Source organism: Salmo trutta, chromosome 31 (genome assembly GCF_901001165.1).
Source record: "Salmo trutta chromosome 31, fSalTru1.1, whole genome shotgun sequence".
NCBI classification, from domain to species: Eukaryota; Metazoa; Chordata; class Actinopteri; order Salmoniformes; family Salmonidae; genus Salmo; species Salmo trutta.
The window spans coordinates 28,530,008-28,545,922 of record NC_042987.1 but is presented as its reverse complement, the minus strand read 5'-3'; the positions used below and the strand labels follow the sequence as shown (position 1 = coordinate 28,545,922).

Below are 15,915 nucleotides of genomic sequence, written 5' to 3'. Positions count from 1 at the left end.
AGGTGGTAGAATTCTCCCTATAATCTATAATGTAAATAATTGAAAGGAAGGAGACGTAGCCCTTTCCTGCAGTCAAATGACCTAGTGGCCTCATGGGTAGAGTGTTATTCATATTTTTCAGAATTTCATAATTAATAAACATTATTTCAAAAAAGCCGGCGAAAATCCGTTGTTTCTATATCAACCGGTTCTGTTATATTTCTGTCTTCTGTGATATATATGTTACGACTTCCGTCGAAGTCGGTCCCTCTCCTTGTTCGGGCGGTGTTCGGCGGTCGATGTCACCGACCTTCTAGCCATCACTGATCCATTTTTCATTGGTTTTGTCTTGTCTTCCTTCACACCTGGTTCCAATCCCATCAATTACATGTTGTGTATTTAACCCTCTCTTTCCCCTCATGTCCTTGTCGGTGATTGATTGTATGTTATGTGCAAGTTATGTTCTGGTGTGCGACGGGTTTTGTACCCACTTTTATTATTTTGGTTTTCTGAGTTTTGTGAGCACTTATTAAATGACTCCGTTTATACCAAGTTCGTTCTCCTGCGCCTGACTTCCCCGCCACCAGCACGCACCCATTACAATATATAAAGTGTAATATTGATGTGCAAACTCAAAATGTAATACATTTGAACTCTATATCTGACATGGTACAGGTGTCTTCTTTTTTTAAGTTTAAGACTACCAAGAAACACTCTGTGTGACCATGATTTAGCCCACTGCAGTAACAGGTTAATAACATACAGCACAATATATTAGAATTGTATACATAAATCATTGAAACTGATTAAATGAAACTGCCGGCAGATTGTTCTTTTCATGACATGCTCTGCTACTTTATCAATCACACATAGAAAACATTTGATGTATACACTAAATTAATTATACATTTAAATTAACATTTAGTGTTGTGATTCATTTATTTTTCATTGTTAGGTCTGTGATGCTCACTGCTCCAGACATATTTCCGGTTAACTCAGTTACCAGACAAGATATTCTTTGTAGATTTCTTAGGTATAATATATTTTCTATAAAGAAGATGTCATTTTTCATTGACTTCTGCTTCAGACTTGTTTGCATAATTAGCTTAAAGGTCAAGGTAACGCCCTGCCGAGGAAGTGTTAATAATTCAAACTAGTGAAGTTGTCCTTCAGTTCCCTTCTCTTATCACCACAGCAGTTAGCTCATTTCACCATATGCAACGTCATACACAGTCGGATTTAAGTGCCATTCACAGATAAGATCTTCTGTCAATGGGATACTGGTTTAAACCGGACATGAAAGTTTTATCCCAATTTGATATAAAAAAAATATTTGGTAATTTGGGTATGCGGAAATAGAAAATTTGATAGTATGTGAAATGTTGAAAATGTAGTATGCTTTAAATGCTTTCAAATTATTGTATATTTTTCTAAATCACATTGGTTATAGTTTATTGAACAACACACTCCCAAACTTCATAGGAACATTAACAGGATTCACAACCATAAGCCAAACCAGTCAGGGAAACATGACACATCCGTGATTCTGTAAAAGGACTCCCACATCAGCAGCATGGTTCTCTGCACAACGTCCGTTGCTCTTGCATTCCCCCAGCTGCATTATCCATTTTGTTTTCATCATACATTAGGGGATAGCTCAAATAAAGAAATGCTGTACGTCTTGACTGTAAATGATATAAGTGCTATCAGCCACACAGCCAGCCACCGTCCACCACACCATGATACAGGAGTAACCTTCTATCCAGGAGTGACCTGTGTGAAGGTGGATGGATTAAGGTTACTACAGTCTAAACTCAAAGGGCAGGCTGGAAGGAGAGTGGTGATGCAGTGTCACCACATCACTGGTCACATGGGGCTTTTGGTTAACAACTCTTTTGTTGTACCTCTGAAGTTCTTTAAAGAAAGAAGTTACTTACAAAAAGGAAGAAAGAAAGAATCTGAAAACTAAACAAAGGGTTTGATATGATTTTGTTTAAACACCAGGGCAGAATTTGTCATGGATTTATCTGATTTACTGATTTGAATATCATTTTTTTGTGCATTTAATAAGGAACGTATTCAAAGTTTCACATGTAAAGTTTACCACTGTGACGGTTGTCATAAGGAGGAGCGGACCAAAGTGCAGCGTCTGTGTCGTTCCACATTTTATTTATACTGTGAAACTTTAAATAAACTGAATGACAAAAAACAACAAACCTTGTGTCACAGCTTCCACAGAAGGTGGCGCCTCTACCCGGTCGGGCGGTGCTTGGCGGTCGTTGTCACCGGCCTACTAGCTGCCACCGATCTATGTTTCTGTGTCTTTTGGTTATGTCTATCTAGGTCCGCACCTGTTCCTTGTTAGTCATTAGTGGGGGGGTATTTAGTTTGTCTTTTTTGTTTGGGAATTTGTGCAGGATTGTTACATGTCATGTTCATTGTGGTAGTCAGCATTTTTGTGCTGTTTCGGCTACGCCGCGTAATTTTTATTAGGCATTAGGGTTGCCGGGCTGCGCCCTGTCTGTTTTTGATTTTGGAGCTGTCCTCCTATCTTGTTGACTGCGCACCCTGCCTTGTTGTGGCATTATTATCAGTGATTATTAAACGTCTGTTCAACGGACCTCAGTCTCCTGCGCTGACTCTACCCCTTTCCTGCTATCAAGGATATTACTGACAGAATCCCGCACCAACTCAGATGGAGTCAGCAGGAGCAGAAGCGCCGTCCATGGCCGAACAGGTGTCGCAACATGCCAGCCTCCTCCACCGCCTGGGCACGGCTATGGATCAGGTGCTAGCCCGGTTGGAGAGCTGGGAGAGAGGTGCTTCCCCATCCACATCAGCGCCGGTTCCCCATCCTGCGCCCCTACCGGCACCCACAGAGTCAAGCTCGAGTGGGATCAGGATCACGCCTCCCAGGGAGTTCGATGGGGCGGCTGCTGGGTGCAAGGGGTTTCTACTCCAGTTAGATCTGTACCTGGCGACCGTCCGCCCCTCTCCCTCTGATGAAGAGAGGGTGAGCGTCCTCGTCTCGTGTCTCACGGGTAGAGCCCTAGAATGGGCCAACGCAGTCTGGGATGGCCCAGACTCGGCTAGGAGCGACTACCCGGAGTTCACCTGCCGCTTCCGGGCGGTATTCGATCATCCCCCGGAGGGCAAGGTGGCGGGTGAGCGATTATTCCACCTGAGACAGGAGACGAGGAGCGCTCAAGACTTTGCCCTGGAATTCCAGACTCTCGCCGCAGGATCGGGGTGGAATGAGCGGGCCCTGATTGAGCACTACAGATGTAGTCTCCGAGAGGACGTCCGCCGGGAGCTGGCTTGTCGGGACAACACCACCACCCTAGACCAGCTCATAGATTTGTCCATCAGGCTGGACAACCTGCTGACTGCCCGGGGACGTTCCAGTTGGGGCCTGTTTGTTCCACCTCCCAGCCCTCCTGCTCCAATGCCCATGGAGATAGGAGGGGCTGCAGCTAGGAGGACCGGAGGGGGGGCCTCTCCTGCACCCACTGTGGTCGTAGAGGACACACTGCGGACCGATGCTGGAGAGGTCCACCCGGGAGTTTGGATGGCAGGCAGAGCACCACGTCGACCCCCCAGGTGAGTCAGCACCAGCCACACCCAGAGCCCCCTGTCGACCACATGTACACTTCAGTTTGTTTTCCCCTCACTTCCAGTATAAGGCACTAGTCAATTCAGGTGCAGCTGGGAGTTTTATGGACCGTGGGGTAGCCAAGAAGTTAGGGATTCCCCTGGTTCAGCTGGACCACCCCTTCCCAGTGCACGCCCTAGATAGTCGACCGCTAGGGTCCGGCCAAGTGGGGGAGGTCACAGTGCCACTGGTCATGGTGACATGGGGGGGCATGAGGAGCGTATCAGCCTATTCCTCAATCCGAGCTGGAGACGAGTGGAAAACCGCATTTAGTACCACATCTGGCCATAATGAGTACCTCGTCATGCCGTGTGGGTTAAAGAATGCTCCCGCCATCTTCCAATCCTTTGTGGACGAGGTTCTCAGAGACATGCTCGGTCAGGGTGTGGTGGTGTACATTGATGACATTTTGATCTACTCCGCCACACGTGCCGCGCATGTGTCTCTGGTGCGTAAAGTGCTTGAGCATGACCTGTACGTCAAGGCTGAGAAATGTGAGTTCTCCAAACGAGCCGTCTCTTTTCTGGGATATCGCATTTCCACCACAAGGGCGGTGATGGAATTTGACCGCGTTACGGCTGTGCGTAATTGGCCGACCCCAACCACGGTGAAGGAGGTGCAGCGGTTCTTGGGGTTTGCCAATTACTACCGGAGGTTTATCCAGGGCTTTGGCCAGGTGGCGGCTCCCATTACCTCACTGATGAAGGGGGGTCCGGTGCGGCTGCGGTGGTCGGCAGAGGCGGACAGAGCCTTTCGTCGTCTGAAGGCTCCTGTTTACCGACGCCCCGGTGCTGGCGCATCCGGACCCGTCTTTGCCATTCATAGTGGAGGTGGATGCGTCCGAGGCTGGGGTAGGAGCGGTGCTGTCGCAGCGTTCGGGCGCGCCTCCGAAGCTTCGCCCCTGTGCGTTCTTTTCTAAGAAGCTGAGTCCGGCGGAGCGCAACTATGATGTGGGGGACAGGGAGTTGTTAGCCGTGGTCAAGGCCCTGAAGGTGTGGAGACATTGGCTTGAGGGGGCACGACACATTTTCCTCATCTGGACTGACCACCGTAATCTGGAGTACATCCGGGCAGCGAGGAGACTTAACCCTCGTCAAGCCAGGTGGGCCATGTTTTTTTACGAGGTTTCAATTTACCCTGTCGTATATTCCAGGTTCCCGGAACCGGAAGGCCGACGCACTGTCGTGTCTCCACGACACCGAGGAGCGGACCATTGATCCTACTCCCATACTCCCTGCCTACTGTCTGGTGGCACCAGTGGTCTGGGAGGTGGATGCGGACATCGAGCGGGCAAGGCAGTCAGAACCCACTCCACCTCAGTGTCCTGCGGGTCTGAAGTACGTTCCGCTCGGTGTTCGCAATCGTCTGATCCGGTGGTCGCACACTCTACCCTCCTCAGGTTATCCTGGTGTGGAACGGATGGTGCGGGGCCTGAAGGGGAGGTACTGGTGGCCCACTTTGGTTAAGTATGTGAGGCGCTATGTCTCTTCCTGTTCGGTGTGCGCCCAGTGTGAGGCTCCTAGGCACCTGCCTCGAGGGAAACTACTGCCCCTCCCCGTTCCACAGCGACCTTGGTCCCACCTGTCGGTGGATTTCCTCACGGATCTCCCGCCGTCTCAGGGGAACACCACGATCCTGGTTGTTGTGGATCGGTTCTCAAAGTCCTGCCGTCTGCTCCCTTTGCCCGGTCTTCCTACGGCCCTACAGACCACGGAGGCCCTATTTACGCATGTCTTCCGGCACTACGGGGTGCCCGAGGACATCGTCTCTGATCGGGGTCCCCAGTTCACGTCCAGGGTGTGGAGGTCGTTTATGGAGAGGCTGGGGTCTCGGTCAGTTTGACCTCGGGTTTTCACCCCGAGAGTAATGGGCAGGTGGAACGTATTAACCAGGATGTGGGCAGGTTTCTGCGGTCCTATTGCGTCTGTTCAATGGACCTCAGTCTCCTGCGCTTGACTCTACCCCTTTCCTGCTATCAAGGATATTACTGAGACCGTGACCCAGAGTGAAACATACACTACTCAAAATTAATCTCCCACAAACCCAGGTGGGACAAACACCAACTTAAATATGACCTCCAATTAGAGACAACGATGACCAGCTTCCTCTAATTGGAGATCATCCCAAACACAGCCCAACATAGAAATAAAAAACTAGAACAACCCAACATAGAAATACAAAACTAGAACATAACAACATAGAAAACTAAACTAGAAAACCCTCCTGTCACGCCCTGACCTACTCTATCATAGAAAATAACTACTTACTATGGTCAGGACGTGACAACCACTACAATTTTGAAAAAATCCTCTCACCCGAAAGACTACAAGTGATAAAACACAAAGAATAAATGAGATCTTAACCTTGAAACTATGAGTTGACATGACGCCAGGGATAAAGACAAAACCAGCAAGTCTTTTCAATTAATCGTTTTTCAGTCAATTGTGTTTTTTCTTCGAAAAATGTATAAAAGAATAACTTCAAGTTAAATCAAAATGCACATGCGATCACAGGTGTTGCAATGTTTCATCCTGTCCACATCTTCACCTCTTTGATGGGCTAATTTAAACTTTTCCCCTTTAATTAATAATTCTCATTATTTAATGTTCAACTGTCAGCTGTCTGCTGTGCATGTGATGAATGCCCCCCCTGGCCACATTTGGTGAGATGGGAAGAAAATGGGTAGGTAGGAAAATAGATGAAAATCTTAGTTGCTTATTTTTATCAGAGCTTCATCGTGTGGTTAGGAGAATATAGGGCAAATGTATCTGAGTAAAAATGTATGTGTAAAGATGCAACAATCCTGCTTAAACAAATTGTTTATTTAGATCCTGAAAATGCACACACCATAATCCCATTAACAATTATAGCCATTCTCTGTTGAAAATGTAGATGATTCATATTGAGAAAGCAAACCAAATGGAACTCAAAAGAGTTCTACATTGAACCAAAAGGGGATCAAATCAAATCAAATATTATTGGTCACATACACTTATATAGCAGACGTTATTGGGGTCTAGTGAAATGCTTGTGTAAGAAATAACAAGCAAAAAATCAAAACACTGCTAAGTTGCTTAGGAGCTAGAAGCAGAGCTGCCATGTCTGTCGGCGCCATCATCTACAGACTCTGGAACCAAAAAGGGTTCTCCTTTGGGGACAGCCGAAGAACCCTTTTGGAAACTTTTTTTTAAGGGCAGGTGTCACTCAGTGTGACCCCAACATAACCTTTGCTGATGAAATGTCAGGTATTGTTCATCTACAAAGAGGTTCACATTACATGACACCCATTGTTCAAGTATGTGTGTCTGACTCACACTAATGTGGAAGGACTTAGTCACTTGTCCAAAGTTCTACAGCTGCGCCATCGAGAGCATCCTGACTGGTTGCATCACAGCCTGGTATGGCAACTGCTCAGCCTCCGACCACAAGGCACTACAGAGGGTTGTGCGTACGGCCCAGTACATCACTGGGGCAAAGCATCCTGCCACCCAGGACCTCTATACCAGGCGGTGTCAGAGGAAGGCCCTAAAAATTGTCAAAGACTCCAGCCAGCCTGTCATAGACTATTCTCTCTGCTACCGCACGGCAAGCGGTACCGGAGCACCAAGTCTAGGTCCAAGAGGCTTCTAAACAGCTTCTACCCACAAGCCATAAGACTCCCAGACTATTTGCATTGCCCCCCCCCTCTTTTACACCGCTGCTACTCTCTGTTGTTAACATCTATGCATAGTAACTCTACCTACATGTACATATTACCTCATTTACCTCGACTACACCCGCACATTGACTCTGTACTGTATATAGTCTCGCTATTATTATTTTACTGCTGCTCTTTAATTACTTGTTACTTTTATTTCTTATTCGTATTTATTTATTTATTAATTACTTTTTTTAACTGCATTTGTTGGCTAGGGGCTCGTAAGTAAGCATTTCACTGTTCACCTGTTGTATTCGGCGCATGTGACTAATACAATTTGATTTGATTTGATTTACAGCAAAACAATCCTGTGGAGAGGCTCTCTCCAAAAAGCTTACATCATCCATAATACATTTTAATGTTCTGTCCTAAGGGTTCATGGAAGAGTTCATGGATGAGTTCATGGGGAAATTAATTGTTCAAGATAATGTATTGTTTTGATATTTATGTTGTAAGAGCAACTGAAATACACAACCTCACATCCTCCACCTAGTTACTCGTCTCAACAATTTGTCACAACAGGCCACAACAAGCATACACACACACACACTCACTCACTCACAAACACGAGAGAAAGGGCGAGAGAGACCGAGACAGACTCACATACAGTGCATTCGGAAAGTGTTCAGATCCCTTTACTTTTTCCACTTTTTGTTATGTTACAGCCTTGTTCTAAAATTGATTAAATAAAACATTTTCCTCATCAATCTATACATAATACCCCATAATGACAAAGAAAAAACAGGTTGTATGAATGTATAAAAAATGTAAAACAGAAATACCTTATTTGCATAAGTATTCAGACCCTTTGCTATGAGACTTGAAATTGAGCTCAGGTGCCTCCTGTTTTCACTGATCATCCTTGAGATGTTTCTACAACTTGTTAGGAGTCCACCTGTGGTAAATTCAATTGATTGGACATGATTTGGAAAGGCACACACCTGTCTATATAAAGTTCCACAGTTGACAGTGCATGTCAGAGCAAAAACCAAGCCATGAGGTCGAAGGAATTGTCCGTAGAGTCCCGGATTAGGATTGTGTCGAGGCAGAGATCTGGGGAAGAGTACCAAAACATGTCTGCAGCATTGAAGGTCCCCAAGAACACAGTGGCCTCCATCCTTCTTAAATGGAAGAAGTTTGGAACCACCAAGACTCTTCCTAGAGCTGGCCAAACTGAACAATTGGTGGAGAAGGGCCTTGTTCAGGGAGGTGACCAAGAACCCGATGGTCACACTGGCAGAGCTCCAGAGTTCCTCTGCAGCACTCCACCAATCAGGCCTTTATGGTAGAGTGGCCAGACTGAAGCCACTCCTCAATAAAAGGCACTTGACAGCCTGCTTGAAGTTTGCCAAAAGGCACCTAAAGGACTCTGACCATGAGAAACAATATTCTGTGGTCTGATGAAACCAAAATTGAACTCTTTGGCCTGAATGCCAAGCGTCATGTCTGGAGGATACCTGACACCATCCCGGTGGGGAAGCATGGTGGTGGCAGGATCATGCTGTGGGGATGTTTTTTAGAGTCAGGGAATGGGAGACTAGTCAGGATTGAGGGAAAGATGAACGGAGCAAAGTACAGAGAGATCCTTGATAAAAACCTGCTCCAGACTGCTCAGGAACTCATACTGCATCCAGCAGGACAATGACCCTAAGCACACAGCCAAGACAATGCAGGAGTGGCTTCGGGACAAGTCTCTGAATGTCCTTGAGTGGCCCAGCCAGATCCCAGACTTGAACCCAATTAAACATCTCTGGAGAGACCTGATAATAGCTGTGCAGTGACGTTCCCCATCCAACCTGACAGAGCTTGAGAGGATCTGCAGAGAAAAGTGGGAGAAACTCCGCAAATACATCTGTGCCAAGCTTGTAGCGTCATACCCAAGAAGACTCAAGGCTGTATTCGCTGCCAAAGGTCCTTCAACAAAGTACTGAGTAAAGGGTCTGAATACTTATGTAAATGTGATTTCATTTTTTATGTATTTGCAAAGATTTCTAAAAACCTGTTTTTGCTTTGTCATTATGGAGTATTGTGTGTAGATTGATGAGAGGAAATAAACAATTTAATACATTTTAGAATAAGGCTGTAACGTAACAAAAATGTGGAAAATGTCAAGGGGTCTGATTACTTTCTGAATGAACTGTACACACACACAAATGCACACAAAGACTTGTGCACGCACAGAGAGAGAGAGAGAGAGAGAGAGAGAGAGAGAGAGAGAGAGAGAGAGAGAGAGGGAGAGAGGGAGAGAGGGAGAGAGGGAGAGGGAGAGGGAGAGAGGGAGAGAGGGAGAGAGAGAGAGACAGACAGACACAGAAGCATCAAAGACCTTGAAAGCTATTTGCCAACCCAGTGGTGCTATCAGGTACAGTCTGCTGTCCTTCAGGTAGTGTTGTCCATGGACTACAGTCAAGGCCATTGTACACACACACACTTTTATAGATTTCCTAGAGACATCTAGTGTAACAGGTTATACATGTAACAGAAACGGGAAGGCGGTGTCTTGGCTGCACCTGCCAATCATTCATCGCCAATGCTTTATGGCTTGTGTGGAGCACCATATAAATAGCTGCCTCAGACCTAAGGATGCCACAAGAACAGTCTCCAGAACCTCTACTGTCAGCTAGCTGTGTTCTCTCTGCTAGGGAGTCTACACTGAACCGGACCATTAGACCTCTCTAAGGCAGCTTGTGATCTTTTCTCTGCACTGGCATTTGCCACTAGCCTTTTGGAGCATCTTTAGCAACCATGATCATCACCATATCTTTAATTTGGGCAGTGGTGATTGGTTTTTGCTGCTGTCTGTGGCTTGCTCTGGGGATCCGCAAGAGGTAAGCAGAGACACATGCATTGTATAGTAAAATGCCTTTACAAGTAAAATGTTAAAAGATAAGAAATCAAATGTGGAATGTAGACAATGACATCATGTAATGGAACTCATTGTAATAATAATAATGTAAGGATTTGGGAGATGTGGAATGTGGGTTATGTAGTTCTATTTCTTTTAAGAAAACTAAAGAGCAGCTGACTTTTAATTATTTTCTTTCTTGGAGGTTTTTTTTGTGTCATCTGTCACTGCTCTTAAAACTCAGATTGCTTTAAAGTTTTGTTCACTTTGGCAGGTTCTTGATTTGTTTTGGAGACTTTACTGTTGTTCACATTTCAAAAAACCCGGAGATAATTCAACATCTTAGACATGTGGTACTTTAAAACCAGATGGTTATGTATAAGTAGTATTGTTATTCTTAGATTGCTGCAGTGTCATTGGGTTTCACTCTGCTGGATATGATTCATTACTTTCAACGTTGTTTGAATTGACCTTGTAGTTTGAATACATCTTGTTTTAGCACACACTTATTTATGCATTACTATGTTGTTGTTTGGGTTACTTTGTTGTTGTTTAAGTCAAGTGTTTTAACATCTCTTACTGTATGTCTAAACATCACCTTTGTGTTTCATATGTACAGCTATCTCTGTTGGCTTGCTTGGGCATTGCTTTCTCATTGCTATTATGTTACATGAGTGTTGTTGCTCTTCCAGACAACCAGGTGAGCCTCCGGTGGAGAATGGTTTGATCCCGTACCTCGGCTGTGCCCTCCAGTTTGGAGCCAACCCCCTGGAGTTTCTCCGGAGCCGACAGAAGAAATATGGCCACATCTTCACTTGCAAGATCGCTGGAAAATACTTTCACTTCCTGTGCGACCCTTTCTCCTACCATGCCGTCATCCGCCAAGGCAGGCATCTGGACTGGAAGAAGTTCCACTTCTCTACCTCGGTCAAGGTAAGGACAAACCTACCTATGAATTGTTGTTCAACTAAACATTTGGTGATAATGAGTTCATATATCTATGTCTGTCAATCCAGACTTTCAAGATTATTAATTTAAACCTCTCTCCTTCTACCCCCAGGCGTTCGGCCATGACAGCATGGACCCCAGACATGGCTACACCACAGAGAACCTCCACCAGACTTTCTTGAAGACCCTGCAGGGCGAAGCCCTCCCCTCGCTCATCGAGACCATGATGGAGAACCTACAGTCGGTCATGCTGCAATCCGACACCCTCAGCCCCAGCAAGGACCGCTGGGACGTGGACGGCATCTTTGCCTTCTGCTACAAGGTCATGTTCGAGTCAGGCTACCTGACGCTCTTCGGCAAGGATCTGGGAAACAACAAGAATGCTGCGCGCCAGGAGGCCCAGAAGGCGTTGGTGCTTAACGCTCTAGAGAACTTCAAGGAGTTTGACAAGATCTTCCCGGCTCTGGTGGCCGGCTTGCCCATCCACGTGTTCAAGAGCGCCCACTCTGCCAGGGAAAACCTGGCTAAGACCATGCTGGCCGAGAACTTAAGCAAACGCCAGAACATATCAGACCTGATCTCATTGCGCATGCTTCTAAACGACACGCTGTCCACCTTCAATGACCTGAGCAAGGCCCGTACCCATGTGGCACTGCTGTGGGCCTCGCAGGCCAACACACTGCCTGCTACTTTCTGGAGCCTGCTTTACATGATCAGGTATGTAGGGCTTAGTCTCATTCCCATCCTTAATGTCTCTTCTATAGACTTGTGTCATACGTTTGGCCAAGCTCACTCCATGTGAGACTAGTCAGGCCAGACTAGGTAGGCCAGAAAGTGTTACAAAGAGTTTAGTCTGTTAACCCAGAAGTTTAATCTTGCGTAATGAGGGCAACTGCGTGAGTAACGTCCGTGTTCATACGTGTTGAACACCTCCACCGGCTTCACCCAATCCGGATGCATCCAAATAACAAGTTACAACAACAACAAAACGCGGAACTAATGCTCCTCGGATCTCACGCATCCCATTCAGTCCTGGCAGATTCTCTCTGTCTACACGCACATTCTGCCCTCCGGAGATTGGAAATAATTTAACTGAACAGAACATTTAGTCCCGAAGAGAGCACACAGAATGGTGCACACAGACACAGGCAATGTAGTACAGTACAGATAGTTGTTAGAACAAGCTATCTGTTAGAACAAGCTATCTGTTGTACTGTTGTACTGTGCAGTACATCGGCATCTCAACAATGCTCTGACTGCGGCTTAGCACTGGCTCACAGTAACTCTTCGATAACAGAGGTGTCAAGAACCACTTATTAAATGCAGTTGGAGAAACATAGCATTCCCTTTATGTAATAGAGCTGCATAGAATGACCATATCCTCCCCTACCAAAGTGCACATTAAGAATATTGTGATTGATCAATCTGTATAGTCTGAACTTGATGGTTTTATTGACCCTATCTTGTCTTGTGTCTTCAGGAGTCCAGAGGCTATGAAGGCAGCCAATGAGGAGGTGAAGAAGATTCTGGAGAGTTCAGGTCAGCGTGTCGACCACAGCAAACCACAACTCACTCTCTCCCGGGAGGACCTGGACAACATGCCTGTAATAGGTAAGGGAAAGTTGCAATACACCTGGTGAAATAAAGCCAAAATTATTTAATAAATATTGTAACTAAATCATGTTTGATACCAAAGTCTATCTGTCCATTCAATATGTGATTATCAAAAGTAATGTCTTCTTGCCCTACAGACAGCATCATTAAGGAGGCCATGCGTCTGTCAAGTGCGTCAATGAACGTCCGAGTGGCTAAAGAGGACTTCCTGCTTCACCTTGACAACCAGGAGTCGTACCACATCCGCAAGGATGACGTCATCGCCCTCTACCCCCAGATGCTCCACTTTGACCCCGAAATTTACGAGGACCCCTTGGTGAGTGATGCTCAGGCTCTTTCTGTTAAAGGTGAAGGGGGTCTAGTATGAAGACCTCTTAACTAGGGCCAGTTTTACTTGATTTTTCTAATACTCCTCTACCTGTCAATCCACAGACCTACAAATACGACAGATATCTGGATGACTGTGGCCAAGAGAAGACGACGTTCTACAGGGAGGGGCGCAAACTGCGGTACTACTACATGCCTTTCGGCTCTGGGGTGACCAAGTGCCCCGGGCGCTTCTTCGCAGTGCACGAGATCAAGCAGTTCCTAGCGCTGGTGCTCTCCTACTTCGACATGGAGCTCCTAGACTCAGCCGTTAAAGTGCCTCCTCTCGACCAGTCACGTGCAGGCCTGGGGATCCTGCAGCCCACCTATGATATTGACTTTAGATATAAACTGAAAACTCAGTAAGACAGACTCCACTGATCTACTTTCTCCATAATGTGAATTGTATATATTGTATATTTAAGAATTTAAGCCACAATGATCCCACTGGGCACACACTGGTTGAATCAACATTGTTTCCACATCATTTCAATGAAATTACGTGGAACCAATGTGGAATAGATGTTGAATTGACGTCCGTACTCAGTGGGATTTAAATACGCTGCGATGTATTATTATAATGTATTTTTTAAGTTGATACAGAGTGGTTTTTGCTAGCCTCAGTAAGGTAGTATTGGCGAAAAGGCCATTTTAGGAAGAGTCCCATTTCAAAAGTGACTTTGATGGAACTCCATATAAATGTTATCAGTAATATTTACTGAATCTTCCACGTAAGCATCATTACTGTATCACTATTGCCGACCGCAATCTTTGAACTGTGAAATCACTCAACATTTCAGTTGTGCTTCTGTTGGTGACCTTCACAATCAGTAGTTGGTAATTGCCCCCCATTTACTGTGCTGTTAAATGACTCTAACTGCGCTGATTGAGTAGTGTAATGTACATTCTAGTTCCGTTGAAGTATTCCCTATGCTGGGGTAAAATGATTTTATTATCTGTATTAATGTTTACTGTGATATACCATACAAAACAAGTATAAAAATGCATGTGATGTTTACTTTACAAAACCAGTATAAATGCAATACATTTCTACAATGGTGTATTGTGCCATTAATTTCTTCATTTACCATTCAGTCATTACTTTGATCACTACTCATGCAAACATACACAAAGAAAAGCCACACTCATGGTATAGGTCATTCAATAAACCTCAAATAAGGTCTCTCTCTTCTCTCTCTCTCTCTCTCTCTCTCGTGCTTGCTCTCTCTGATACATTGGAAGGTGATGTAGTACACCAGGTGCTGGTGTCTGATTCAGAGAGGTTGGGTTAAATGCGGAAGACATTTCAGTTGAATGCATTCAGTTGTACAACTGACTAGGTATCCCCCTTTCCTTTCCCATCTCAGGTCCATAAGTGCTCCATAAGGGTCCATAAGCCACCGGGGTCTGACAATCTGGATGGAAAATTACTGAGGATAATAGCAGACGATATTGCCACTCCTATTTGTTACATCTTCAATTTAAGCCTACTAGAAAGTGTGTGCCCTCAGGCCTGGAGGGAAGCTAAAGTCATTCCGCTACTGTAACGCTTTCGTTTGGAGAAGTAGCGGAGTCAGGCGCAGGACACAGGGATGAGAGCAAACAAACGTGTTTACTAAAAAAAACACAATCAAAACTTCTCCCACAGCAAAATAACAGGGTTGGGAGAAACACCTCCAACAACCACTAAACATGAACAATCACGGACAAGACAGAAAGGGAAGCCAGAGGGTTAAATAAGGAACATAATCAGGGAATTGAAAACAGGTGTGTATAATTAAGACAAAACAAAACGAACAGGGAAACATAGATCGGTGGTGACTAGTAAGCCGGTGACGTCGACCGCCGAACGCCGCCCGACAAGGAGAGGGGCTGACTTCGGCGGAAGTCGTGACAGTACCCCCCCTTGACACGCGGCTCCAGCAGCGCGCCGACACCGGCCTCGGGGACGACCCGGAGGACGGGGCGCAGGGCGGTGAAACTCCTGAATTAACGATGGGTCCAGGATGTCCTCCGCCGGTACCCAGCATCGCTCCTCCGGGCCGTACCCCTCCCACTCCACGAGGTACTGAAGGCCCCTCGCCCGACGTCTGGAGTCCATAATGGCTCGTACTGTGTACGCCAGGGCCCCCTCGATGTCCAGAGGGGGCGGAGGAACCTCCCGCACCTCAGACTGCTGGAGCGGACCAGCCACCACCGGCCTGAGGAGAGACACATGGAACGAGGGGTTAATATGATAATCAGGGGGGAGTTGTAACCTATAACAAACCTCGTTCAGTCTCCTCAGGACTTTGAATGGCCCCACAAACCGCGGACCCAGCTTCCGGCAGGGCAGGTGAAGGGGCAGGTTTCGGGTCAAGAGCCAGACCCGATCCCCCGGTGCATAAACCGGGCTCGTTGTAGTCGTACATGGGCAGCGTTCCATGTCTCCTCCGAGTGCCGAAACCATTCATCCACCGCAGGAGCCTCGATCTGGCTCTGATGCCATGGTGCCAGGACCAGCTGATAACCCAGCACACACTGAAAAGGGGTAAGATTAGTAGAAGAGTGGCGGAGGGAGTTTTGGGCCTTCTCCGCCCAGGGGATAAATGACGCCCACTCCCCCGGCCGGTCCTGGCAATAGGACCGCAGAAACCTACCCACCTCTTGGTTGACTCTTTCCACCTGCCCGTTGCTCTCGGGGTGGAAACCTGAGGTAAGGCTGACCGAGACCCCCAGGCGTTCCATAAACCCCCTCCAGACTCTAGACGTAAATTGGGGACCCCGATCAGACACTATGTCCTCAGGCACCCCGTAGTGCCGGAATACATGGGT

At 46.4% G+C, this 15,915-nt stretch overlaps 1 protein-coding gene across 1 annotated transcript; it reads left to right on the top strand.

The window, feature by feature from the left end:
* Positions 1 to 9,882: 9,882 nt before the first annotated feature.
* Positions 9,883 to 14,157, top strand: LOC115169870 (cholesterol 7-alpha-monooxygenase). Its single transcript, XM_029725933.1, has 6 exons — positions 9,883 to 10,156; positions 10,866 to 11,106; positions 11,234 to 11,838; positions 12,602 to 12,732; positions 12,873 to 13,051; positions 13,168 to 14,157. The coding sequence occupies exons 1-6, from the start codon at positions 10,074 to 10,076 to the stop codon at positions 13,465 to 13,467; spliced, it is 1,539 nt and encodes a 512-aa protein (XP_029581793.1). The 5' UTR covers positions 9,883 to 10,073; the 3' UTR covers positions 13,468 to 14,157.
* Positions 14,158 to 15,915: the final 1,758 nt, after the last annotated feature.

Excerpts from the sequence above, each read along its gene's own strand:
- LOC115169870 (XM_029725933.1), top strand. The coding sequence starts at position 10,074 with ATGATCATCACCATATCTTTAATTTGGGCAGTGGTGATTGGTTTTTGC. Across the intron at positions 10,157-10,865 it reads GCTCTGGGGATCCGCAAGAG|ACAACCAGGTGAGCCTCCGG; the intron begins GTAAGCAGAGAC and ends TTGCTCTTCCAG. Across the intron at positions 12,733-12,872 it reads GGACAACATGCCTGTAATAG|ACAGCATCATTAAGGAGGCC; the intron begins GTAAGGGAAAGT and ends CTTGCCCTACAG.